Below are 27,320 nucleotides of genomic sequence, written 5' to 3'. Positions count from 1 at the left end.
TTAAATTCTTTCTCTCAGCTGTGTTTGATCCGTTGTCTTATTCTCACTAAAAAAAACCCACTTTTTCTTTTCTCTGCAGCGGGACTTGGACTTTACTTTTGAGCTGGATTTCAAAGGCCAGCTATGTGAAGCAGCCATATCGCATGACTACAAGATGCGCTAAGTTTGACAGTGGTGCTCTACTGGGTGTGACTCCTGAGCACCAGGAGACAGACGCACTCTCATGACCACAGACAGCCACACAGTGGGATGTGAGAGCGTCAAAAAAGGCCAAAGACAAGATAGAGATGGCCCCATAGATCTTATCAGTAGTGTCACTACATTGTGTAATGACAGAAAGAACACACTTATGCGGACTGTTAAACAATTCTGAATGTAACACTTAACAGGTCAGGAATATTTTCTAGAACAGATGAATGTTCTTAATTATTGAAGTGAGTATATGTGAAATGGAGTGATAAACCTGTGTTTTGTTCAGTATTTGTTTGAGTTGGACCTTACTGAGAGATAGATCTCAACTCTTACATTCTGTTCTAGGTACACAATACATCTTAATTAATACGTTGTATTATGAACTGTAGTGAATATTTATTATTGAAACAATTGTAGATGTATAAGTTCGGCAATATGAGAAAACAGACAAGTGACTGAACACCACAGCCAAGGACAAACAAATGTACAATGTTAAAGGTAATGTGTTTGCATCGTTAGTGTACCTGTGGTTTTCGGTGAATGTGCAGTAGGTGTCAAAGCTCACTCTATGGAACAGCCTAGACTAATTTTGTGCCGTTTTGTCAGTTTGAGCTGTAATGTTTGTGTCAATAACATTCTCTCCCCCTCATTGTTTCCTAAATGCCCAACTGTTCCCAACTCTTTTCTGCACTGCTGCCTTTAACTTCTTGCTATTGTTTCAGTCACCCTTCATTAGTTGGTAAAAGGTAAGGTTTCACTTAACACACACTGTCAAGCCATGATGTTTCTTTAGTTTACACTTGCACTTAAATCCATGTCAGCCGACTGGACAACACTTACCTTGTATTTCTAGCAACTAGGTCAACTCTAAGACATAAATACTGAGTATTTTTAAAGGAAAGCAATTAATTATTACCCTGCAGCAGGCCTGTGCTCGGACCAAGACTGAGAATCAAATTTATTGTAGTATGGGCACAGATTAGTTGAGCAATATGCCAATATGGGATGTTAAAGATTACATATCTCACACTCAATGTAGTCAAAAATATACATAAATATTTCAACTTGTGCTCTTAATTATGTCAATGCCAAGGTATCCACCAAGGAGGTTTTCTTTTTTTGTTTTGATATAAATGTATATCACTTGAAGAGCTGTTGCATCTTAATAACTATTTACAATACTACTTTATATTTATACATATTCTACACTATGGTAGGTGCTATAATGGCAAAACTGTAATCAAAATATATATGCACTTGAAAGCAATGCAGAGAAATCCTCAAGCATCCAACCAATGGAAGCAACAGTAAACGAAAATAACAGTTTCAAATTGTGGCATTTTTTTTAAGGGCACGCACACCGATTCAAGGTTCGAGGTTGGTGAAAAGAAATGCAATGACAGAAATGTTATGGCTCAACGGTGCTTAAAATGAACTGTACATGATGTCATTTGTATAGAGTGATACTTGCAAATAGCACCTCCGGATGGTAATCAAAAAAACTTTTCTCTGCTTGGACACAAACCAAGATCATCATATATTTAATAAGTCATAGAAATTCACAAAAATTGACATGTTAATTGCACACGTATAACATTTTTCCCCTCCAGTGAACAGTCAATACATTGTTTTGCCATTTTAAAAAAACTGAATAAACTGCAATGTTCAAACCTATCCACTGGGTTATGCTGTGCATCAAATCATAACTTCATTGAACCAGGAAGAAGAACAGTCTCATGGTGCTTTTTCACGTACAATATACATGTATATATTAATATCTACATTTGTCTATAAATAATAAAGTGACATGCAAGATCCTAGGAGTAGTGAAGCACTGTTAGTGACAGAAATATCTGAACTTTGTACCAAAGCTAGTTAAATTTGAAACATACTTTGTAGAGATTACAGACCAGGTTACGGTGACACACTTTCATAAAATACTTGGCTTTGAGGCAGATCAAGGTCATACAAATTAATTAATCTCTTGTTTCAGCTGTTATTTACAAAAAAACAAACAAAAAACACAATTATAGTACTGCTTCAACAAAGAAAAACACTAAAGAAAAAAACAGAACATATCAATTACAAAGTCCAAAGATGGACAAAAAAAAAAATAACTTCAAATATGTTAAACCTGGAAAAAATCCTGAACAATATCTTTTTTTTTTGTTGTTGTTCAGTGAAATTACTTCCGTACATTGTTGAAAGTTTTATTTTTTTTTCTTTACTTTGTCCACGAGGTGAAAAGGTGTCAAATAAGACAAGTAATATTGGTCTTAAAGGTAAACAAAAAGTGAACGTGTCACTAAGACTGACCAGCAAAATGCTTTACAAAAAGGGTAAGTTTCCTGCAGGGTTGTTTGATACATTGAATTAAATTGTAATTTGTGTTATTGTGTCCACCTGAATGTCTACAAAATGTAATGCAACGACAGTCTAAAACTAGTAGAACTCAAAATGAATTAATATATTAATATCAATAGTAAAAAGCCCAACTTAGCACCATAAGGGTCCTTTGGAGGATAAATGAACATTACATTCCAGTTTGATTGAACATTTTACGGTAGATTAAAAAATGAATGTCTAAAAAAATTTTAACATTCCAACTACTTCTGCAACATCAAACTGCAGCTGCTTGGAAACTTGTGTTTGTAACTGTGCAAAAAAACATGTGTAAGGTGTGACAGTGCGATGGTTTTCCTTCTGGTGTTGGGTTTAAGGTCATAGACTGGGTGAAAAACTGTTGTGCTGACTGTCATAGAACACGCCCTCACTGGCACACATGCTTACACGATCACACTGGGTAACTTGGTGAAGGGTAGTGCTACTTTGCGTTAAGTGTTTATCTTTTAGCAGCAGGATCTCTTCTTCTCGGAGGGGCTGCTGATCAGCTGGACCGTCTTCTCCTTCTCTCGGTCTTCTTGCTCTTTTAGGATTCTACAGAACATGAGGCATAAAGAAATAAACCAGTTCTGATGGGACACTGCGATGTGCATCAGTCATACTTGGATAATGTTGGAAAACATACATGTGCTTTGCAGATGTTACTGCTACTGCATACTGAACCACACATGCTTCAGTACTGCTCCGTCTTGAACTCCCACTAAAGGATTAGTTGTGATACTCACTGAATTATCTGTAATGCTGCTACGTATTAAATGCTGTTTTGTACTTATGCAAGGAGCACTTATGAATAAGAACCCATCTCGTTCTCTCCTGAGCCTGTTGTCTCTGCGACTCGACCTCAGATAAGTGGAAGACAACGGATGGATAATACAATAACTTAAGAGGGTTCTTGACAGGGCCAGAGTGGGACCACTTTTCAGTCCAGGATAATCATGTTCAAAATCAGCTCACCTCTGTCGTATTTAGAGGAAAATAATGAGTAAACAACTCAACAGTTTTTCACATCTAGCGGTTTTAATTCGTGAAACTCAATTTCTGTTGCTCTGCAGTGAAAGCAGTGTACTGGTTTCTGCAGCTTTGTTTAACGCCGTCTCATTGGAGACGAGTGAACACGTGGATTTGCTTTTCAGTCCAAATTAATATGAAGTTCTCCTGAGTCAGAGAGCTGCTTCCTACTCTGTTCTTCACAAACTAGTGTTGAGAAGCTTTTCTCACCGACAACATCCGAGTTTGTGGTTGAACTACTGATTTAAGAATTTTAATAAATTATTCATAAATAAATAAAGCAAAATAAAATGTATATATTTGAAATGTACAAATAAAACTGACGAGGTTTCATTGTCATAATTCAGATAACAATGTAAATATCAGAAGCTTCTGAACATATAATTTCATGTAAAATCGATGTTTGCACTTTTTTTTTTATGTTTTTCTACTAAACTGTGTAGACTATGTGGATGCAAGTGTTTTTTTTCTGATCGGAACACCATTTCTAAGCCCACTGGGAATCCTCCCGAAGCTCATGGTTAGCAACTCCAGCACTGATTTTTCCCCCCTTGATTTTACAAATCAAAAGTTTGCTGCTGGTGGTGGCACGCAGGCTCCGCACCTTTACAGCGTGAGTAAGGAGCAGAAAAAAAACCCCAGAGGCAATAAAAAAGAACAAAGAAGCATTTGCCGGGGAGCTTTCTGATAGATATTACTTATATCTCACAAAGCAAGAGAAATAAAACGAGTGTCTCTGCTCTCTGCCTGACCCACCTGTGTCGGACCATCCTCCATCAGTCTCTCTATGCTGCAATCGACAGATTACCCCACACATAGCACACAACTTTTGTGTCTTTCTTTTGCATTTTTGCATTGCTAACACATCAAGGCCAATACTTTTGCTCACCTGGCTAAATAAACCATGGACTCCTCTACATTATATCCAGAGCATGCACTGCATTCATAGAAGGTCATCTGGCAGTCCTAAGGAGAAAGAAAAGAGAGAGAAATATAGAAATACAGTGCATATATTATATACTGAGATATGTTGACAAAGGAAGTATAAAGACTGGATAGAGGTAGATGATTATAATAATATGTGTACCTTAGAGTTTTTTTTTTTTTTTTAAAGTACAAAGAAAAAACAGTTTCACATGCAACAATATCTGCTCACATGGTCCTTTCCAGTCAACAGTGAAAGCACAGTACAAACCAGAGTAGGAAAGGATAAGAGAAACTAATGACCAGTTTAAAAAATAATACACCCAAATGTCAGTCTGGTTTCTTTTATTCCAAAAATTGAGTGAATTTTGAGCATCACAGAAAAAAACAAACCTTGGCTAGCCTTGCTCCTACTTCCTTCTGAACTTCTCTCTTAATCTCTACATCTGTTTTGTTCCCCAAGAGCATGATGGGTATGTCTTCACCTGCACATTCCTGTAGAAGAAAAACAAGAATGCAGATCGAAAGAAAATTATCCGTGTCCAGGATTGCTAAAAGAACTTTTTTGTCTTGTTTCTCAGAAAACTGATTTTTGTTCTGCAGTTGATAACTAAATTAGAGCAACAGGAACGAAACAATGTAAAACAAAACCTCTGCAAAGTGCTGCTGCTCTCATACCTTTACACTTGTCAGCCAATGCCTGACTGCTGTGAAACTCTGCTCAGCGGTTATATCATACATCACAACCACACCATCAGCTTTGCGAAAGAACTGTTTGGTAATGCTTCGATACCTAAACGAAAAACAGGAGGAGATGGACCAGTGTCCCGTTATCTGTGCTTTGAGTGCATCTTTAAAACATGTTCAAATGTTTCAAACGAGTACCAGCTAGTTTCATTAAGCTAAAAACAATAATAGTTATTATACTGTATAAAGCAAGTCTAATAGTGAATACTTTAGCAAAAATAAATCAGTGTGGTTTCCTTTTATTTTGCGTAAAGACTTCTGGTTATAAAAGACAATTCATGAGTGTGACTTAACATTTCAATATGTCTTACACCTCTGAAAAACTTGTCTCATCAGAAGTATCACACCTGAGTCATATGGTGAGCAATCCTCTTTTATCCTTTAAGGTTGTGTGCTAAAACCTCACCTCTCCTGTCCTGCTGTATCCCACATCTGCAATGCCACCTGGCTGTTATCCACAGTTATTGTCTTTACACTGTAGTCTATCCCTGCATATAGGAAGAAAAAAAAAAAAAGAGAATCACAAGTCAGCACACACATGAAAGCAAAACAAAGCACCAAATACATTTCAGTGCATACTTTTTTAATAAATGTAACAAACTAAATACAATAGATTCGAAAGAAAAAGAAAAAAGGAAATCAAAATTCAAGATAAGAGTATGACGACCTGAATCATGTGATTGTTTAGTAATGTCTAAGGAAAGTAATTGCAAGTACGAAAATGTTGGAAAATCAATATTCAGGAAAAAACATTTACAAGATTAAGGATGAATATTTATTGGATTTATACAATTTAAACAAATATTACTTATGGCAAACTAAAGAACTTTAGTCAGTGCTTAATCTTTTGCTGTTGCAATAAATTCTTCACAAGACACCAAAGAAGAAAAATCAATATACAAGCCAAGTTAGAAACTTGTACTCCTAAGAGTCCAAAAGTTAGAGGTATGATCATCCAAGTTTTCTCCACAGAGAGGACTTCACAGGAGTAAATACGGAGTTCACCTCATGGTAAAAGTAATTCATACGCCTCAGAAATTGGAGCAAAAGATTCATTTTTACCAAAAATCACCGTAAATATCTGGACTAGTTATGGGAACTAAGATAAATCTGTAAATTTAGTCAAAACAACTCAATAACTCCGACTCAAGTTTCAGGTTTGTTGAGCCAATTAGCACAAAGAAGGCCTGAAAATTCCCATCAGGAATTTCTCAGTTCATCAACATGAAGAAGTGGAAATTTGTTTAATGGCCTAAGGGAAAGAATATTTGGCTTTAAGGCATCATCCTTATTGATACCCTTTTCCCATAAGCAACTGCTGCATTTTAGAGCTACCTAAGCAAACACATAACACGCCCTCGGTCTACGACGTGGCTGGTGGTTTTGACACTTGTCAGCCTCTGCAAGGGTGTGTATGCACTGCGCACTACGTACCCACAGTAGCAGAAGTGCCAGGGTGGAAGCAGTCATCACAAAATCGCCGAAGGAGAGAGGTCTTTCCAACACTAGAGTTCCCAACTAGGACAATCTTAAAGAGGCGATCAGGTGCTAAAGGGCCACTTTCCTCCTGAAAATACAGAAGTTGTAAGAGCAGAGATGAAATGTTATGGCAACACATTTTATAGTCAGTCAAACGTCCGTCTTATTTCTGTGAACCTCACGTCTTTACATGATCATCAAAGGAATAAACTGATGGCATATCAAGTGTTCCTAACACGCAGAATATCACTCAAGGTCTACTTACATGTATGCTGGTCTCCTTGCCAACAGGCTGACCCCTTGGAGATGTTGGGATTTGCCTTTTCTCCACACTTTCCGACCGCTGCATATTGTCTGATGATGAACGTGGGTAAATCACCAAGTCTATAGCCTCTTCACTGTCTGAGACTTCCTCTCCATCATCACATTTCTGAAGATGGTTTTGGGCCCGACATTCATTCAGCAAATGGGGGAGGTGGTCTTCCTCGATAGATATGATCCTCTTGAAGTTCCCCCTGGCTGCTGGGAACGATGGCTGGTATAACCCATTCACAACGCTCTGCCTTGTAGAGCTAGAAGTCGGGTCCTCCTCATCCTCACTGCAGATTCAAAGTTATATTACAGTACAGCGGCAACTTTCCATGCGATACATCTTTAAACAGTAAAGACATTTATTTAAAGCTTATCAGTTCTGTACAGGTTACCTTTTGAAGACATCTGCGCTTGTGTATTTCACATCATCATTTAAAGGCCTCTGCTTCAAACCTGGTGATCTCTTGGAATTCTTTGGTTTCTGCAGAGTCAGAACATGAAGTTTTTAAATCTTAATGGAGGCAGGAGATTCAATAATCAATTGATTTAAACACTTTTGTGAGTTTTTTTAAAAAGACAATAAGAATTATAATGTGCAGACAGAATAAATATTAATATTTAGGCAAATGAAATCTACATTACACACACCTGATAGCACATGTCTCTTTCATCTCGCAGATGTTTGTTCGTTTCTCTGGACAAAACCAAGAACACAGGACACAGTGAAAGCAAAGATTTTTTTACATGACCACAGCTGTAACATCAGAACTCGACTTTGTTTGGTATGCTAATTGCAATGTGCTGCTGGTACTGTTCCCCGAAACATTCTGCTTCACCTCAGGTACAGTCTAAAGGCAGAGAAAATGTGAACCAGGTTAGGGCGGGCAGTTCCTTTGCTCTTCATGCTCTGTGCTTCAGTTTGCTTCCATACAAAAATACCTGTGTGGGGATTATAGCTCCTTTAGCATTGTGCACAAAGTTCAGGGTTTCAAATGTAACTGGACGAATAATTATTTGTAACCAATGACTGTATGAATGTTTTACACTTAAACATGAGTAATCACTGGTCCTTTTCATAATGCTAATGTGTCACTTTGCTTCCCTAGCTTACCCTGCTTCTTCACATCTCCTCCAAGTGAGTGTGTGAGAGAAGATACAAGAAGGAGGCGTGAAGATGGAGCAGCCAATACTATCAAATAAGAAACCCTTGCTTCCTTTGTGTCAGTGTAAAGAAGAAATGTGTGCTGCATGTAGTGGCACAGTATCTATATGTCCAGTCACTTGATAAAAGACTGTAAGCTCCTGTGTTTCCTCACTATAAGGTCCACCAGAAGCTTCAGCTCTACTCGTCCCATTAATGGGCATTTAAGTGATTGCTTAGGGGGCTGGAATAATCTTTAAAGATAGCTGAGAGCGAACAATTTCCAGGTTGCAGAAGGAGAGAGGGCGAGAAAAAAAAAAACCTTTCTGGTTCTAAGGTCTCTCTTTGCATCTCGTCTTAATCAGGAGATTGACTGAGCCAGTCAAGAATATTCACAATGGAAAATGTAATGGCTGACCTGCCCATGTTCAGAATAACTAACTGGATGGTGAAATGTTATCAGTAGTGAAAAAAAGAATGTGACAGTTCCATTGGCAACTCAAAGACCGATGGTTGAGGTTAAGATTATATACAGTGCGGCCTGTTATAATTAGAATTTGGGCATTATGTGATCCAAGGTTCTTGTCACATAGTTTTTTTTCCAACATTGCTGCTCAAATTAAAGCTGAAACTATGCATTTTATAGTATATGATATTTCATCTCAGACTAAACGTGCTGAAGCAGAGAACCTGAAGGGCAAGAGTGTTTAACTGTCCAAATATTATGGTTTGGTCAGTGTATTGGCAGTAAAGTGTGTCTTTGTATATAGAGCGAGCACTTTATCTTGTAATTTAATATGATCAGAAGGACGTGAAGCTAAAAACTTAATTCATACCTTAATAGGTCCAGCTGTTTGAGAAGGCTTGCTCGCTCTCTCTGCAGTCCTTCAGTAACTCTGTATATTTCCCTGTGTTGAACAACAATCCATCAATCATGATTAATACTCTAATAATGCTCAATGTTCTGTGGTTAAAACAGAAATCTAACAAGTAAACGTGATCCTGAAATAAAAGGAGAAAACATAGTTTTTCTACAATGGTCTAAACAGGTCTACCGCTGTCTCCACTCCACTCTCAAGCTGCAGCATCATAGTATTGGAAAAGAAATCAGCTTAAAGACCTGAAGACACAAATTACTTCACTATCTTTAGCAATATGGGTCAGCATTACCTTGTTTTGAACCTCAATTACAACATAAATATTCACTTTTAGGTAAACAGCAAATTAATAAACATCACTGGGTGAAACCCTCAGTTCCAGATACATTCATCATCAAAAATACACCAAGCTCTGGAAGGATGCCAGCGTCTATCTGGGATTCAAAGCTTGTGTCAGTGCGGTCGGGAGAAATCCACTAATGGGATCAGACAGCTCTCCACTTAGATTAAAACATTGTGACTGCAGTTTAGAACACAAAACTGTACTTATGAAATAATAAACATAACATGGACATTCGGCTAACAAAAATGGGCCTCACTCTATTTTTCAAGGCCAAGAGGACTTGTTTTGTTTTTGCCCTCATCCCATTTCCTGTTCGCTAGACTGTTACACAATTGTAAATAAGTGTCAAATTAGCTTCCCAATTTAATGGAAACCTAGCTGTAGAAGTGTTTGAGATCCTCTGCATTTGTTTTTCCCAATAGTGTATTTAGTGCAACCCACAGGGCTGAGGTTATAAGAGAACAGTTTAATCAACCTCAGTTACTCACATCTCTTTCTCCTCATGAAGTCGTGAGGACTGCTCTTGCAGTAAACCCAGATGCTCTTGAGCCAAGATCAGCTCTTGGCTGGTGTGCTCCAGCTCTTGTGCCAACTCATCATTTGTCTCTTTCAGCTTCACATTCTCAACTTTGGTCACATGTTGCTCACTGTGAAGTTCCTGGCACTGACATTCCAACTGGAAATAGATCGGTGTCCAAAATAAAAAAAACAAAACAATTAATCGATAAATAATTAAACACACAAAGGGAAAAAGACAGCACAAGATGAGACATGTCAATAATCAGTCACTGCCATGGATTAGACTGAATAAAATATGGATGTAGCCACCATTAGATCACCCACTTGTTTGTCAACTAATATTTCTGAGGCCTTAAACTTTTTATTTGGTCATCACCATCTTTGCTTTTGGCAGCCAGACATGCAAGGGATAAATCTGAGTGAAATAAAACTGAACCAAAATTTCAGTAGATGAACGGATGAAATATATCCATTATCATTCATTATCATTTGAATTTTCCTACTTGTCAACATGCAGCCATGGAAAAGTGTGTTTGACCTTGGCGACTCCTAGTGGTACACAATCATACAATGAACTTCACTACTTGTGCTCATAGCTCCAAATTTAACAGTTGGTAACTGTAAAATGATCACTTTAACCTGCAGTCATACGATGACCATAACAACAATGAATGATGTTTAGACACTGAAACTATAGACATCTACTTATGTGCACCAACAAGTGATGGAAGTCAGTATAACATTTCTTACACTTCTTAAGCTGCACCAGCCAAAATAAGAGTAAGTAATGGACTGTTGTGCACAAACTAACTTGGTACACCAACTAAAAGACTAAAACTAAACCCTCGTTTCCACTGTCAGTACGGTTCGGGTCACTTGGTATCGGTACGGTACGGGTCGGGTCGCTTTGGGGCCGGCTTTGCGTTCCCACTGTACAAAGGGGACCCTCAGGGGTGGGCGGAGTGCGTGTCGAAGCGAACCTGTTTATCCTCCCCAAGGGAACCGGTCCTGTGTGCTGGGTACCCCAAGCAGAAGGGTTACAAAAATGGTAACGGGTACCATGGGACCGGTACGCTTTCGTGGTAGTGGAACACTAAAATAAGCGAACCGTTCCGAACCGACCCGTACCGGACTGCATAGTGGAAACGGGGCTTAACACTTATAATGCTGATGTATCAAGTAATGAGGATTATTAAAAAGAGGAAAAGACCTTGTTTGTTTGATCACAATTAATTTCATCTCCAATAAGCCGTGACAGCTTGAGTGCCAAACTGTAAATTGAACTCTGATACAGAAGATTGTTACTTATACTTTGGACAGATCTAATACAAGCTTTTTTTGCTGCTCACTAAAGAACCACTTGTTAGATTGCATGTGACAGAGTCTAATCAACTGGAAATAACTGAGTGGAAAAAGAGGCTCGGTCTATTTCACATTACTTGTACAGTGGCAATGAGTATGTTTTGTATCCGGTGACTTTAATATACACAATATGTATCAAAGATAAAAGTTGAGAATACAATGGGTGTACTTGGCAATCTAATCATGATAAAGGAGGAAAAGTTATATACCAGAAAACCTTTATCAAGTTAACAGTTTTTTTTCCCCTTAAGCAATGGATAAATTGTAGCATTTATAATGCTTTGTTCTTATGAGTGAGAAGATGCGCAGTACAGTGCAAAAATCTTCAGCCAGCGATCAGTTCTTTATAAAATACCAATACAAATGGGAAATAGATGCAGCGCTTTATTGAACCGTGCAAAAATAAATGGAAAAAGTGTTTCCACAACTGTAACAAACTTGAAAGTGAATTTTCGGCATGACCACTTTTTATTCCTTAACACACCCTCATGGACAGGCTTTCTTATCATTTCTTTATGTAGTCTTCAGGAACAGTTTTCAAGGCTTCTTGAAGGACATCCCAAAGCCCTTCTTTGGCTGTTGGTGGTATTTTGTTCTGTTATCTGTAAAGATGATCCCACACTGTTTCAGTAATGTTGAGCTCAAGGCTCCAGGCAGAAAAAGCCTGGAAAGTTATTGCTCAAGACTACTTTAAAAGATTACAAGAACATTTGTCTCATTGGAAGGAAAATACAGTGTGAAGAAGTGGGAGGTGGCTTAAGACTTTTGCACAGTATTGTAGTTGTATTTGTATAGAGGCGAGCTGGGCTGAGTACTATCACTGTCTTATATGGTGATATTTTAATGGGTGTGTTGAAGGTAAAGAGATACTTAATCACATTAACGTTTTACTGCTTTCTGTTATCTCACATCCTGTTTAATGTGTCTCGTGTGTTTTGCTGCTCCGATGGTTACATTTATCTTATTTGGAATGTGTTCTGCTTCAACTGCAAATACAACAATACACTCTGCAATAAATAATAAGTGAAATAATAAGTGAAATAAGTCTTCACATTGCCACTTACCCTTCTCTGCTTTTGAAAGAGTTGTTCCAGCTCCTTTTCCTTACTAGACAGCTGCAGCTCCAGCTCTTGACTGCGAGACAAAAACCTCTCATAGTCCTTGAGCGTAGTTTTAAAAGAACAGGACAAAGCACAGGGAAATGTAAATTATGCAAAAAAGTAGAGAGATATTTCTATTGGGGATCAGAAGCTGTTTTTTACCTGCAATACCATCCTGTCCTTTTCATTTTTTATCTGCTGCTCCATTTCCTCATATAGGCGTTGGATCTCATCATAATGTGTTGCTGCTTTCCTGTTTGAATAACAATCAGATATAGAGAATGACCCAGTTGACAACAACGGGCAAATAAAAAAATAAAAATAAAAAATCATTCAAGACCATAACATTTAACAGCGAATACCAAGAAACAGCTTTTTTAATCAATGTACGAAATTAGTTAAAAACCCAATATGCCATAAACCTCCATTACAGTTTAACCACATCAAGTGAATGTCAAATATACACATATTCTCACAGACCTTTTGAGTGCACTTTCCATCTCCGTCTTCTCTTTGGTGGCTTCGATGATCTGGCATGTCACTCTGGCCAAGAAGTCCTCAAAATTGGATAAAAGGTGTGGTTCATCCCGGCGCAGCTGGGCCCACAGACTGCGCACTTCAACAGGACTGATGGGACAGGATTGGGGAACAGGTGTAATCAGGTGCAGCATCACAAGCGATTTGTTTGTTAGTAGACTTTTATTGTAATGATTCACAAAAACAATTGACCACTTCTATTCAAAGATGCAGATTAATTACTTAATTAGCCAGTCACTGGAATCAGACAATTCTAAGCCTGATCAACTATGACCAACTATCTATGACTATCTATGTCAGATATATCCGAGTCTGTGCTGTACACATATATATATATATATATATATATATATATATTTTTTTTTTAAGTCAGAGAAATCCATACATTCCTTAAAGGTCTGGCCAAAATCAATGTCAGTTTATGATGTACAACTTGACTTGATGTGATCTGAAATGTCATCGTCCCTCTGCAGCTCCAACCAGGTAGGAGGAAGCCAATAGAAAGTTTAAATATGGCATCCACCTCCACTGCTCTTTACTTTTATTGACTTCCTTGTTAAAGGTGAGTCTAGCGATGCATTTCACAAGATCCAGTTATTATCTAGCTTTGAGTCTGAGAAAGAAACAGACCTTAACTGGACTCACTGAAGGCTAGGTGTGTTGACATTAACGATTAAGATGAAGCTATTTCTCATGACTTCAGAAATTCTAATATTGAACAATACATTTCTAAGTTTGATACGCAATCCTGTAAAAAAGTTTCATTTTCAAGCAGATAAATTCACAGCACAGATTGCTTGGAAAAGTAGGACAGGAACTGTTTTGCTTGTTTGTGGAAACTTCCAGCTCTTGTTTAGTTTGCACAGCTGATAATAGTCCCAGGCTAAGTTACTGAAAATACAGTGTAGATTTAAAAAAAAAAAAAAAAGACACCGACAAGGTGTGTAAATATGAGACAACTACAAGTTAAAATCATAAGCCTGCACACATACAGTACTTACTCCTCAAAGACACTGTTTGCTCCAAGATTCTCCATAAGCATAGAGAAGTGTTTTTCCTCCTCATCCTCGACTCCTTTCGCTGGGCTTTCCTCCAACTGGGACTGGTACAGGAATTCTGGTGGGCTCTTAAAGGATTTTTTCTCCCCCATACCTTCTTCAACAGAAATCCTCGGGCCAAACAAAAATGCACCTAAAGAAAATAAATATGTTTTAAAAAAAAATTTAAAAAAATGAAGAAATAAGGTGCACGGTCAAATACAGATGATTCCTGTAACTATGTTTAAAGCTGAAACAGAGTGAAAACTTACTAAAGCCTGAGGAGAACTCATCCAGGGTAAGGTTTCCATTGCCATCAGAATCGAGAGTGTCAAATACGTTCTCCAACTCCTCCGTACTAAGAGGAAGCTCACCATTCAGCCTCTGTATAATTAGACACCAAACACAGCTTCTATTAGAAACAAAACACTTTCAAGGGCATTAAATAAAACTGCAGCTATAACAGCAGTCGTGTAAGACAGTCTTTATGCAGTGGTGATCATGTGCTTTAGGACAGTTGGTGCTTCTCTGTTCCATAATTCTAAACCTCACTGGTTTAAATTAGACAAACTTACATAACTAATCATTCAAACTGGAAAACATTGAAAAAAATACATGTATACTCTTTAGAGCTCCATACACATTCAGTTTAACTCATTAAAATCTCAGATTTTCCCAGTGCAATCTTTAATAACTGACCACTGGGTAGCTCCCCTGCAAAAGACAAGTCAAGTTTGAGTGTGAAAAACTCTTAAACACAAGATTTGTTTTAGACTCAGCTGCTCTGTAACCCAGATGTTTATCCACGTCAATATGACACAGTGGGACCCTCCCAAAAACCTGACAATGACAGCCACTGTTAGACCAATGTCAAAGACAGTCAACACAGCCACACCTCTGCAAGCAGATTGGTGTTTGCACTGCTGCAAATGTTGACCGAACCCTGACAATCCAGGGCTGGATCACAAAAGGGATATCATCTGCTTAAGACTGTTCTTGTAAAGTGCGTTATCTAGGCAAAACATATCCCTTTTCGTCAGCAAACACTAGAACTGCAAAGCTATCCTGTCGGTGGCCGTGGTGTGAAAAAGACTTTGTGGTGTAAAAATGCAGCAGAAAAGTTATGATGTTTTTGCAACGTCAACAAACTACATGTAGCTAGTAGCAGTTTATTGGGTTTTATCACAATTAATGGAAAATGCATCAAATATAAGGTGGTACTTTTGACTACAGTTTGCACACTTTAGTACAGATGGTCACATAAAGAGGAACGAGACATTCATCTAATTTCCAAACCATTATCACAAACACCACATCAAAGCTTATCCTGCGTGTATTCATGCTGCACAGAGCAAGAGCCTAGAAGTACCTCATCAAAGGATTAGATGAATATCTGAGGGACAAGTGAATCTGCACAATAATATGGATGGAGGGCTTGCATGACAAAGCTCTCACATGGCTCTCAGCCTCTTTCATACCGCTGTGAGTGAGGTGCACATGCTGTATCTGGGTCCTCTTCAGCATCATTAATGAGCTCACAGAACATCCCGCCCTTGTGCTCTGAATGAACGTTGAGTGTTAATCTCAACAATAACAATGTGAATGTGATGTCCTATAAACGATGGTTGAAAATGTTTTTAAAAAGACACAGAATTGACAGGAAGTTCTAAGAGTTAGTAGTAATCATGCAGTTCTATTATGTTACAGAGTAGCAACACTAAATGTAATCGATTCCAACGAGAAATCCTAGACATTCAAAAAATGTCAACAAATACTTCTCGGCAAACTCCTTTCAACATATTCAAAGTTAGTGGGTGGATGGCAGTAATCTTTTTTTTTTTTTAAATAAATAAATCAGCAGCCTCACCTGCATGTCTCCTTGGGTGATGAAGCCCTTGTTCTCGATGTCACACATCTGGAAGAACTCATAGGTTTTCTCCCGGATAGTGTTCTGCTCCACATCGCCATCCATGCTCCTTCTCTGGCAACTCTCACGTGTACCCACTTTGTCGCTGCTTCCCTCTCCTTGCCATGTGGTGTGGGCCACGGAGGTGCCCATAGCATTGATGTTGGCACATGAAGCAGGGAAAGCTGCCATGGTATCTGTGCGTGTATCGATATTAGAGCGTTTCCTACTTCCTTCACATGAGCCTGGTATAGACAGAAGGGTGGAGGAGAGCAAGCTCAGAGAAGTCGAGCTTCAGGCTGCCGTGCATGCGAGGCTTTCACCAATGTCACAGATTTTCATCTCTTAGCAACCACCTCTTTAATTAGTAGATGAAACCTATGAGAGATACAGAAGTGGAATCTTCAGTTACAGACACTTGTCCATTGAATGAAGATTATACAGTTTTGTATACTGCACCAGAAAATGTGATAATATAGTATAATCTATAAAGCCCATAAAAAGGGAGTGCTGTTTCAACCTAATAAGAAACAACTGTGGCTCTTCTCTTTTCACTCAGGGGCAATGGTCCTTATTTAGACTAATGTCCTCTGACAAGTCAGCCAAAAACTGAAAAGAAAGTTGTGGTATGATGAAGACGGTCTCGTATGCCTGGCAATATTGACTGATAACTCTCTTAGTGGGGGCTTGTATGCAGAGCACAGATCAGCACGCACTGGTTTGGAAGACTTCCTCCCACTTCTGCAGCATGACTTGCTTGGTCGATTCATAAGCAAGAGCATCACAAGCTGTGTGAGATGACCCACTTAAATGTAGATACGGTCAACAAACGTAAGACGGACAGAAACATAGCTGAGAGGCATGCAGGCAGATAGACAGACAGAAGAGAAAATGGGATCAGATACATAATACATAGGTCCGTCCTAATTCAGGAACTTAGCTGGTCCAGGTATAAACCTTCTTTTCCCATCATAAAGCTCAATCAACCATTTTCATTGTATACCTTTATCCCAAACTGGTATCTCAAATTTACAACATGCCTTTTCAAACTTAATATTTTTTAATATTTTGATATTTCAAGAAAGGTGGAACTTTTTGCTTTTTCTGAGCATGTCATTCTTAGTGGTTTGAATCTAAATATTTTGCAACATTTTACAAGCATGATGAGCCTCACGAGGATTTCGAAAACACAGAATGACCGAGACACAAGGCTTTGGCATGACAAAGGCAATTAAAAAAAAAGGGAACTGGGCTGAATCGCTCTGTTGAAAGAGTGATGGAGTCCTTTTATCCTTTGTCTTATGCTACATTTCCTGTATCAGAGAAGTGTGAAGTTATAACTCCAAACTACATCATTCTACTCTTTGTGGGTTTGATGCAAACAAATGAGAAAAAATTATAACATCCTCCAGGTTTTGATTTTAACACCAAACTTTCATCAACAGTTATGTAAATGAGTTAAACGAACTAAGTTGAATCTTTCAATGGGTAAAAAATAACAAAAGAAACATTTTGCATTTAATCTGCAAGCTGGCTCTTTAATTAGTGATATCTCAAATTCATATTTTTCCATCTGCACCTAACTCAGTATTAGACACTAAGAGAGGCTAATGACTCTTTTATCAAAATTTGGTAAGTGTGCTGAGACAGGTGGGCCAGCGACCTTGGACGAGAGTGAGGTGAAAAACACAGGTGGCTTAAACCTTGTTCTTTGCATATGAATGACATTTTGCCCAAAGACTGTACTCTGCACACACAATGTGTGTCCCTGTGAAAAGCTAGGACTAGTTTATATTGTCTACACATGTAAACGTAACTGTTACTGTCATTTTCCTAAGATCCCAAGTTTAATTGCTGAACCCGACTGCTTTGCATACACACCTTATCTGTTTTAGGGCTTGACAAGTGACAGCTGCTAGAGCTACAGCAGTCAGAAACATCGTGGTCAGGACCACAGAGACAAATTCAGCTCTACAGTCCCCAACCACAACAGACTGCTGCACAATAAAGTTCTTTAGATTTGTGCACTCTACCTTAGGCCCTTATCCGTGACAACTATTACAAAAGCTGTATTATCTACAAAGCCATCAGCACAATGGCAAGTTTCTATGACATAATGTAGCCTGACGCAGATCCATAAAAGGTGAGGTAAATAAATGTTTAATCACAAATTTGGCTAATTTCTTGTTTGTAATCGTGTTCATATTAGATACAGTTTTTTAAAGATATCTCCATAAATACAGTTTAGACTCGTGGTGCTCTGCAGTTTTTGTCTGGTTCAATGCTTTGAAATTTTTGGACTAACTTAAATATTCCCGTCTTCTGCCAAACGGTGCATCAAGCTGCAGACATTTGTCTGTGACCTATATCAGGTATAACAAGTCCAGCCGCGAGATGAAACACAGACTCCACCTCCTAGAAAGCCACAGGATTTATTTATTTTTAGCAGTTTCACGATCACTTAATTAGTCCCATCCAAATATGTAGAAATGGAACAGAAAACGCCTGCATAATTGCAACAAAGTGAAAACAGACGAATAAATGCTTCTGATGATGAAAACTACACGTTATCGGCCGCAAGTTCCAGTTTCATAAAACACGTGTAACCTAAGATTAAACACTTGCTTCCCCTGCGATATTTAGAAACTTCCTGTGACAAATAAAGCCTCCTTGTCACTTTCGTATTGCTCAATATTCGTTGACCGTTTTTTTTTTTTCTTAGGTTAACGCTGGCTTTATGTACTTCCTTGTGACACGTTTCAGACAGCAACGGATTGTAATGTTTGGCTAACAGCAACAGTAGTGCATGCTACCTGCTTAATTAACCTAAAGTGCTCAGTAGGGAAAACGTAAAGTACGCACCGGTTCATACAAAGTCGAATTCAAGTTGGAGGACTTCATTGTGTCACAGCGTGCCAGCCTTATCCGCTTCTTGTAAAGTTCACTGTTTACAGGTGGTGTCAACCGGTCTGTGTGTACAGGAATTTGACTGAGCAGCACTGACGGGGTAAATTTGGAGGGAGGGACTTCAACAAAGTCATCGGCGGTAACCGTAGCAACGCAGACAAGGAAGTCTACAAGCTCCCCTCGCGCTGTCGTGGAAAACCCTCTCATATCTTTCTCTTTGTTTAGTATGAGGAAATACTTAACCTCAGTTCATTTAAAGACAACTTATTTCACAAAGTGTCATTGGGAAGTTGAATTTCTAGCATAACTTGGTTTTGAGGGTGCATTATAGACTTAATTTCTAACTAACTGAGCAGGACAAATATTTGAAAATGATCATCTCATTTCACTTGTCTTTGACATCATTCACATTTCCCTGGCAGGAAAACTACACAAAGCACTAATGGTGATACTTAAGTTAAGTTTTAAGAGCAAATACTAATACTCTTAGCTTGCACTCTATTTGTCCATTTTTACAGAAGACATTTTTAACTTAGCAGGGGAGTGTATCAAATCTCACTAATCATGATTATTGTCCCCGCAAATCATTGTGAAAAAGACTGCACAAGAGGGCTGATATTGAATTCAGTTATGCTAATATGTTATGATACTGTGTATACACATAATAGTGATCCTGTGTATTCTACTCATTATCAAAAATTCTCCGTTATTAGCTAAATGTGCCAAAATAAAAGTGCCTTTGAGTCTTATTCACAAGTAGCCAGTGGTGAACAAAGTACTCAACTCCAGTACTTGAGTCAAATTATTGATACTCATGGTCAAATCTTACTCAACTACAAGTAAAAGTTGCTCGGTCAGAATTTTATTCAAAAGTATTCAAAGTACAAAGTACATTTTCTAATATCAGTACATTGCCGTATTGTTCTCTGAGTGCTTTTACAGAACCATGTAACTCTCTGAAACAACCTGATGATGTACTGACATGTGGACTTTTTGCACCACTCTACAAAAAGTCTGTACCACCTGTAAAAACTTCAGCATAAAAATGCAATAAAAAATCAAAAGGACAGCTATTTTCATAAAAACAATATTTATTTAAAACATCCCCACCCAAAAAGCAGGAGAGCCTTTTTTTTGTCTCCCCACACATTCACTATGGAATAGAAGTCTACTGTTGAGTCCATTACAGCCAACACACTACAACTCTGCTTTGATGAAGATCTTCAGTTCACAAAACACTCTCGTAGTCTCAGCAGAAAACAGCCTTACAGCCAAATCCAGTTTTCTGCTGAGACTCCAGATCTTTTTACAAAAATGGCCAATTGCATTTTAGGAAAGAAAAACAGCAACAGATTACAAAGCCTAAAAGGAACGAGTAACAACAAACGTCCTAGAAATGTAGTGGAGTCGAAAGTACAATATTTGTCTTTAAAATGTAGTGGAGTGAAAGTCATGAGTTTCGAAAAAACAAATACTCAAGTAAAGTCCAGACACTCAAAAAATGTACAGTACGCAGGTAAATGTAGTCCGTTACTGTCCACCACTGCAAGTAGCCTGAACATGTCACCACAGGAAGAACATATACATGTAATACATATAATCAGGGCAGCTTCCATTTAACTGCCACTGTTTCATGGTTGGTGTGGTGGTTTGTAATGTCACCTCACAGCAGGACGGTTCTTGAGTCAAATCCCAGCTGGGGCCTTTCTGTGTTACCTTTGCATGTTCTCCCTGTGCATATCTGGGTCATGTCTGGTGGTCCTCTGAGAGATTATTTAAGATAATTGCAAAGTAGATTAACTTTTGTCTTAAGATATTAACTTTAAATGTTTAAAACCTTAAGCACTGATCAGAAAGACACAGGCACAGTTTCAAATAGGTAAAACAACGCCTGAATGTTAACAGCAAATTGTTGTGAAGTTGTAATTCCAATTGGCCGCAGATGGGGGCGGTATAGGATGCGTTGTAGATTAACAGAAAACAAAAACCTTCTCAACACACATTTCTTCCATAAACCAGGAGAAGTATGCTTTATAATCTGATTTTATAGAAGTAATTATTATACTTATTGACCTTTCAGCATATGAAACACGTTTTAGACTCTCCATCTGTCCAGTTATAGTCCAATAAATGCCACAGATGAGCTTGGGCTTAGTCTTAAAACTATAGTGAGTCTAATTTGCAGAGGGGAAGAGATTCATAATGTACCATAAAAATGTGTCTGCACAGCAGCCAAGCAGGTGTAAAAGCACTCTCCCATGCAGGCCACGTTTGTCACACTTTCCCATTTCACGGACTCAAACTACAAGGATGTTCCACATGTGTGGTGGCAATGAGAGCCCTTGAGCTTTGACTGTCTTCTTTTCAAGTTGTTTTGGAAAGGCTGATTTGCAGCAAGCAGATGTAAGCGAGGAGATACTCCAGTTGAGATTTTAAAGCCAGATGTGTTTACGGGGGGGCAGGCACTGAGGGATCATGATTAATATTGCACGCATTCCCTGGATGAGTGAAGCAGACAGGACCTATAAATAGTTTCTCATAATCTTTTAGAGGGCATATAGATAAATAACAAAAACAGTTTTTGGAGGGATTTAAAAAAAAATATATATATATATATATATATATATATATATATATATATATATATATATATAATATAAAATATATAATATAAATATATATATATATATATATATATATATAGGCTTAACAGATTAACAGAGACCTGTGCAAATATCTACCACTATATGACCCCATAAGTCATTTTCAGCAGTGGAGAGAAGAAATCTAAGTTGAGATGCAAAAAGAAAGGAAAGCTTGTGCTGCTAGTGTCACTGCACTACCCTGGGTTAAGGCTTTGGAAGGAGTGACATCACACTTGGAGTTTCATTCTGTTCTGCATCTTAAACCATAAGGAAGTGTGTGGTTGGGGTCTTAGAGTCATATGTGCCACTGCTTTCGTGGTCTCTCAGTGCCTCTGGGATCATGCTATGTGGCTATGATTGGAGAGATATACCGTGCCTGGAGATGCAGCTCTGCGTGTAGACAGGCATTTTTATTTGAAGCCCAGTCCTTTGCTGTTTTTCTTGTTGCCATGGGTCTGGGCTTTTGGATGTGCTTTTTTGTTCTTTTCAATATCAGATTTTGGCCCAGGGGAAAACTCATTCACATTTTGTGCTGCACCAGAAGTAGCGTACAACTTTATAAAGAATTTCATTTTATGTCTCCTGTCTGGGTAAATAATTGTCTTCAGACCCCAAATTCAAACCATTTCTGACTCCTGTTCTATGATACAATATTTTTGTTCATGTTTCTTTCCACAGGGTCAGTCTACTGGCAGTCAAGTTTTATGTACGTCAACACCTCTTGCCAAGGTTCACTTGGATTGTCACAATCTCTTGATGACTTAAATCTTCAGTGCAAACACCTTTGTTTTTTCTACTATAAAATTACTATAACATTTTTTTTTTTATATCATTGTCTTTAAAACACTCAAATTTCAGTGTCTAATGAGAACCTGTAGATGTCACCCTAAATCAAAATATGCCTGAATGTGGTGAAAGCATATGGCTCAGCCCCTGCAGGCTTATTTTTTCTGTCAGAATATACATTATAAATCAATAATTATAATAATTACTCTGGATATGGAAACAATTATGTTTATGGACAGTTTATCACTGCTACATAGTAGAAATTATTATATCAATAGATAATTAGATTAGCTTTTCCAGTTTATCATGTGCACAAATTTGCAATTTAAGGATAAAAGGGTGCTGTTTTTAGTCCAGGTAATTATGTGAAGAGCAACTATTTTGTGGGGAAATGCAAGTGCTTCATTCAGTGGGAAAGTAAATATAAAGTGGAAAAGCCAATTGGTTTTTAATGTGTTGTTGTCTGGGAGCTATAGCCAAGTTAATTTGCTGTTACAGCAAAACACCCCATTGGGCAGAATTCTGTCACAAACAACTCGATTCTTCATGCTCTCCCCATATCTTCTGCTATTCCCATACATTTTTACATTACAGTGGTGAAAGACGTGACCAATGGGACTTCTTTTCCAAGAATGTGGTGATGGTTGGTGTGCAGTAATGTGGCAACCTGGTCGCTGACTGTTGCCAAGTTGGAAGTGCATCGTGAGCATGCGAAGCAAGAGCCAATGGTATCGTTTCTTATCACGAGTCCTATTGTGCAAGACAAGCTATTATGTGCTCCATTTACAAAGCGGGTGATGATAGCAAGAGGTGCTGAATTTATAGTCTGATGTGTAACAAAACAGAAAGCTTTGAAGGCTACCATTGCTGCATCACCATGGCCTCTTTAGATTCCACTATGACGAGCATAATACAAACAATATATTATAGAAAGTGGCCAGTGTTGAGACTCTGCACTCGAGCTCTCTCTGAGTTTCCATCAGGGATTTCCATTCCTTCTTGAAATTGGATTCATGCCTTCCAACATGATTACATGTAAGTACCTCTTGCCATATGTGTACCTCCCAAAGTGAAACATAGGAACATGTGTTTTCTATTTCATAATTGGTTTCTATACATGTTCACACTGACCACACTTATTTTTTCATTATCTCATTGAGGCATGTTATCTCTTTTGTGGTTTGCCTTGAAAATTAATAACCTGAAAGGGACAATATTTATGAAAATAAGCAGTAGTAATAGTAGGCTTGAAGTTGAAGGGCTTTCTCTATACATTTTGTGTTTGGGTTTTGTTTGCTCTCCTCATAGCAGTTATCTTTGTATGTTCAATTCAATTCAATTCAATTCAATTCAAATTCATGAAATTCATGAATTGAATTGAATTGAATTGAATTGAACTGAATTATGGTTTTTCTCATAAATTTCATTCTTAGGCGAGTGATTTAGACTCCGCTTTCTGTTTTTCTCTCTTAACTGATAGAGCTGAGACTGATAAAGTATAATCTGACAGATGAAACTGATTTTAGACTGATCATAAAATGCTATTTATGCGATAAAGGAAAACCAGAGCCTTGCTAAATCATTACTTTACTGTATGTGATGTAAACATGTCCCAGCTGATTTATTTTCAGCCACTTTCATAACCTGTGTATGTGAAAACATCTTTTATTTATTTCATTTTTTCGTCTTTTATTTGGCTTAGGATTTCACACCTCCCATTTTACAACCCACAGGAGTAAATTCTGTTCCCAAAGGAAGAAAAAGGCCCATTTTCTGGCCAACACAAATTCATGATAAATGCAACTTGCAAAAATGAATTGCAGGTATCATTTAAGTCATGTTATAGAGCTGTTAAACATAAACTTACTGAGTTGAGTTGAGGTGGATTGAGCAGAAAATGTTTTTATTGTCTAAACGAAGAATAGACACAGATAAGTCTCTAGTGTTGCACTGTAAAATGATCTAGTTCATTCTCTAACTGTGCACCTCAACAAGAATTGTGCACTACTTGCAGATAAAGAGCTTGATTAGCACTTTCTTTTGTCTGTCACACCTTTTAAATATTCATTTCAGTCAGCAGTTCTACAAAGAATACATTTTTCTGGCACTTAGAAAAAGATCAGTTTTCAAATGTGGTGGGACCGTAGTAAAGAAGAGCAGAGAGGGAAAAAAAAACCCTCAGCTTATGGAATCATTTATCCAGTCTTGACTGACTCACTTGCCGCAATCATTTATGTCAAGTATGTTTTCAACCACTTTTCCATCATTTATGATCAATTTCTTCAGTTTGTGTAGGAAGGTGATGACATTGTGTCAAAGAATAAGATTGAATCAGTTTCCCTTTTTGATGTGATATTCTTATAGGCCCCAAGAACAATAAGTTATGCTGAATGATATAATAAAACAGGTATAAATCAAGAGTTTGCTGAAAGCTTAATAAAATGATGTTGTCAAGCAATTAAATAGTTTTCACACATTTTGCCATGCATCCGCTCATTAAACTTCTTTATGCCAACACACACAGAAATATTAGTTCCATTTCTGTGCCAAAAGGTCACTTCACGTAAAAAAAATACTCGTTTGTCCTTTAAGTAAATAATGTGGATCTTTGTTTAACTTAAAAATCAATGAAAACTAAGGGTACATAATTGTACCTTTTAATATCCTTACGGTATAGCCAAAAAGGTAGGTGTTGCTGTTGCTGTTGCTGTTTGGGTGAAGCTCAAGTTGGGAGGGGCCTACAACGTCAGATTTCATCACAAAGAGGAGAAAGCACCGAAAATGATAAACGACAAAGAAGCACAGGTGAAAAAGCATAAACAACAGTTCTGCTGGACAATCTTCATTATTCAACACTTAGTTTCACTCCACCACAAAGCAGACCTTTGTCAACTCTGACCTCCTTTTGTTCTGTGGCAGAGCAGAGCTAAAGGACCAACAACGAAACCAAGAGCACACACCTCAGACTGTTCCACATATTTCTGAGCCTGTCCCCAAGTGAAGGCAAAGCACTATAACATCTACATGTATGTTTGTGAAGCATCAACGCAGAGGATACAGAACTATATACAAAGGTTAACTGTTACTCAGTTTGAATTTTAGGTGACGCCTTTCTTTCTGGTTTACACGTTCCCCCTGCAACAAGTCAACCGATCGAAACAAACATGTGGGTCATCTGTTCATACGGTTAAAGTAACGCCCCTACAAGCTGCAGGAAGGAAACATGACTCATATAATATATCATTCTTAAGTCTTGCCTTGAACAAGCCACAAAATTCTCATCAAGGTTAGACGAGAGGTTAGATGATATCTCATGTGAAGCGCCATCAGTCATTCATGCACTCATGACAAGTGTTCAAGACCAAGATATGATAATTGTTACAATGCCTTGGGTACATGTAAACACACTTCACTTTCTGAGGTTTAGCAAATAACTTCACTTGGTTTAGATTGATAATCTTAACTAGAGGGGCAGATTTAGAGGGTAATTGTTAAGGGCTCATGTGCATTACTTTTACAACTTAATAGTTAGCCCTGTGGATGCCATTTTCACATTTCACAAGCAGTTGCTCTTATGAGTTGTTTAAGTTCCTTCGATATGATGAGTCATATTTGCCTGAAAGAACCCCCCAGACCACCACCACCACTGTGCTCATGTGTTACTCTCTGGTGTACTCTCCCACAGTGCAAAACATACATGTTAGGTCGTCTGTTGGATAACAGCAACTTAATCTAAGCTTCACCTTTAAATCACCAGGCACCTTTAAGTTCTGTACCAGAAGGTACATTTTTGTCTTTGGGGGGTGCAGAAGGTTTCTTGCCGTTTCCAAAACTCAATTTGACTTTGATAGATGATATGATCCAAACCACATTGATGCAATATAAAGGAAACATTTTCAGTGATGGATAAAACTAGGTAAATGACATGTCAGGATGGCATGCTGAACCACACACTAAATTGCACATCTTGAATTTGTTGAGATGTTCCCCTATAGTAAGCAGAATGACAGTTGAGGTTGTGTGGTTCTTACACACATGATTTGGTTATTAAACAAAAAAAAAAGAAAAAGAAAAGAGGGGGAAAAAACATGCCAGGTCAGCGGAATAGCCCATATATAGGTATGTTGTGCTGATGATCCAAAAGAGCACTTTTATTTAATTTGAATTCAATTTGAACATATATTTAGTATTTTAGGTTTTAGCGTAAGTGACAAAACAAGGAAGAATTCACTTTGAATTGTATGCAGAGGTTTTCTGGCTTGTTATTATTTAGGTTCACATTATAACAATATAACATTATAACAACATAACAATGAATTTGGCTACAGATAGTTATAGCAACTTTGCTCAATGCCAGCAAACCTAAAAAATTATTTTTTTTAATCTATTCCAAGTTTTTTGGCTTTTTTCATTTTTCTTATAAGAAGTTTTGTAATTATTAAAATGTTTAAAGTAAATTTTATCTATTTGCAGTTGCCTTTAATGCAGTTACACACAAATAATCACAGAGAGTTTCACAACTCTCTCATTAGGTTTAATATAACCATTATGTAAAATAAAAGTTTGATGTGGACAATATTTTCCCTGAGGAATCAAGGATGCTTCAGTTTATAGCTACAACTCTTTGCTGGCCTTCTGTCAGTGATCCTGGCAAAACACAGTCTTGTTCACATGGTGAAAGTATGTCTAAATGCAAAGCATATCATATATAGCTAAGCAACCTCAAAGAGGTATGGAGTACATACTGTAGGTTGTGTAGTAGTTACACCCATTGATGGATTTGCTGCCATTATTATGTCTTCAACATTTTTAGACACAAGGATTTTATATCTGTACAGTGTCAGAAAAGGCAGATAATGAGACAGACAGAGAGAGACTGGACCTCCCACTGATAATCACCGTGCTGGAGTGGGCACTGCACTCTCACTGGGTGGCATATCTTGTAAAATGTCTGCTCTGACCAGAAGTCAAATACCACAGCAGTGCCAGGCATGTGTTTGGCCAGGCCCTCTGAAGGCCACGGCATTAGTCAGACTGAGGTGCAGGCTAAAGAAATAAGGCTGAGCACAGAGGCTGATGCACAGCAGATTGTTA

The 27,320-nt window shown here is 38.0% G+C and overlaps 2 protein-coding genes across 2 annotated transcripts in view; one reads left to right on the top strand and one right to left on the bottom strand.

Moving 5' to 3' along the window:
* LOC142383730 (protein arginine N-methyltransferase 8-B) overlaps positions 1-2,140 on the top strand; it is a 31,021-nt gene extending 28,881 nt beyond the window's left edge. The window contains exon 10 of the mRNA XM_075469394.1: positions 80-2,140. Coding sequence (XP_075325509.1) covers positions 80-163 — 84 coding nt within the window. The 3' untranslated portion in view covers positions 164-2,140. The remainder of the gene's footprint in view (positions 1-79) is intronic.
* cracr2aa (calcium release activated channel regulator 2Aa) lies at positions 1,595-18,859 on the bottom strand. Its single transcript, XM_075469393.1, has 18 exons — positions 18,751-18,859; positions 15,850-16,266; positions 14,255-14,366; positions 13,947-14,136; positions 12,889-13,035; positions 12,571-12,661; positions 12,373-12,468; positions 9,916-10,103; positions 9,043-9,114; positions 7,714-7,759; positions 7,458-7,546; positions 7,019-7,352; positions 6,709-6,841; positions 5,681-5,762; positions 5,206-5,320; positions 4,921-5,022; positions 4,493-4,569; positions 1,595-3,129 (listed from the first exon to the last, which is right to left on the bottom strand). The coding sequence occupies exons 2-18, from the start codon at positions 16,078-16,080 to the stop codon at positions 3,042-3,044; spliced, it is 2,193 nt and encodes a 730-aa protein (XP_075325508.1). The 5' UTR covers positions 16,081-16,266; positions 18,751-18,859; the 3' UTR covers positions 1,595-3,041.
* Positions 18,860-27,320: the final 8,461 nt, after the last annotated feature.

This window comes from Odontesthes bonariensis, chromosome 7, assembly GCF_027942865.1.
Source record: "Odontesthes bonariensis isolate fOdoBon6 chromosome 7, fOdoBon6.hap1, whole genome shotgun sequence".
Classification (NCBI taxonomy): domain Eukaryota; kingdom Metazoa; phylum Chordata; class Actinopteri; order Atheriniformes; family Atherinopsidae; genus Odontesthes; species Odontesthes bonariensis.
Note: the sequence above shows the minus strand (reverse complement) of the source record. Positions and strands in the feature narration are given on the sequence as shown.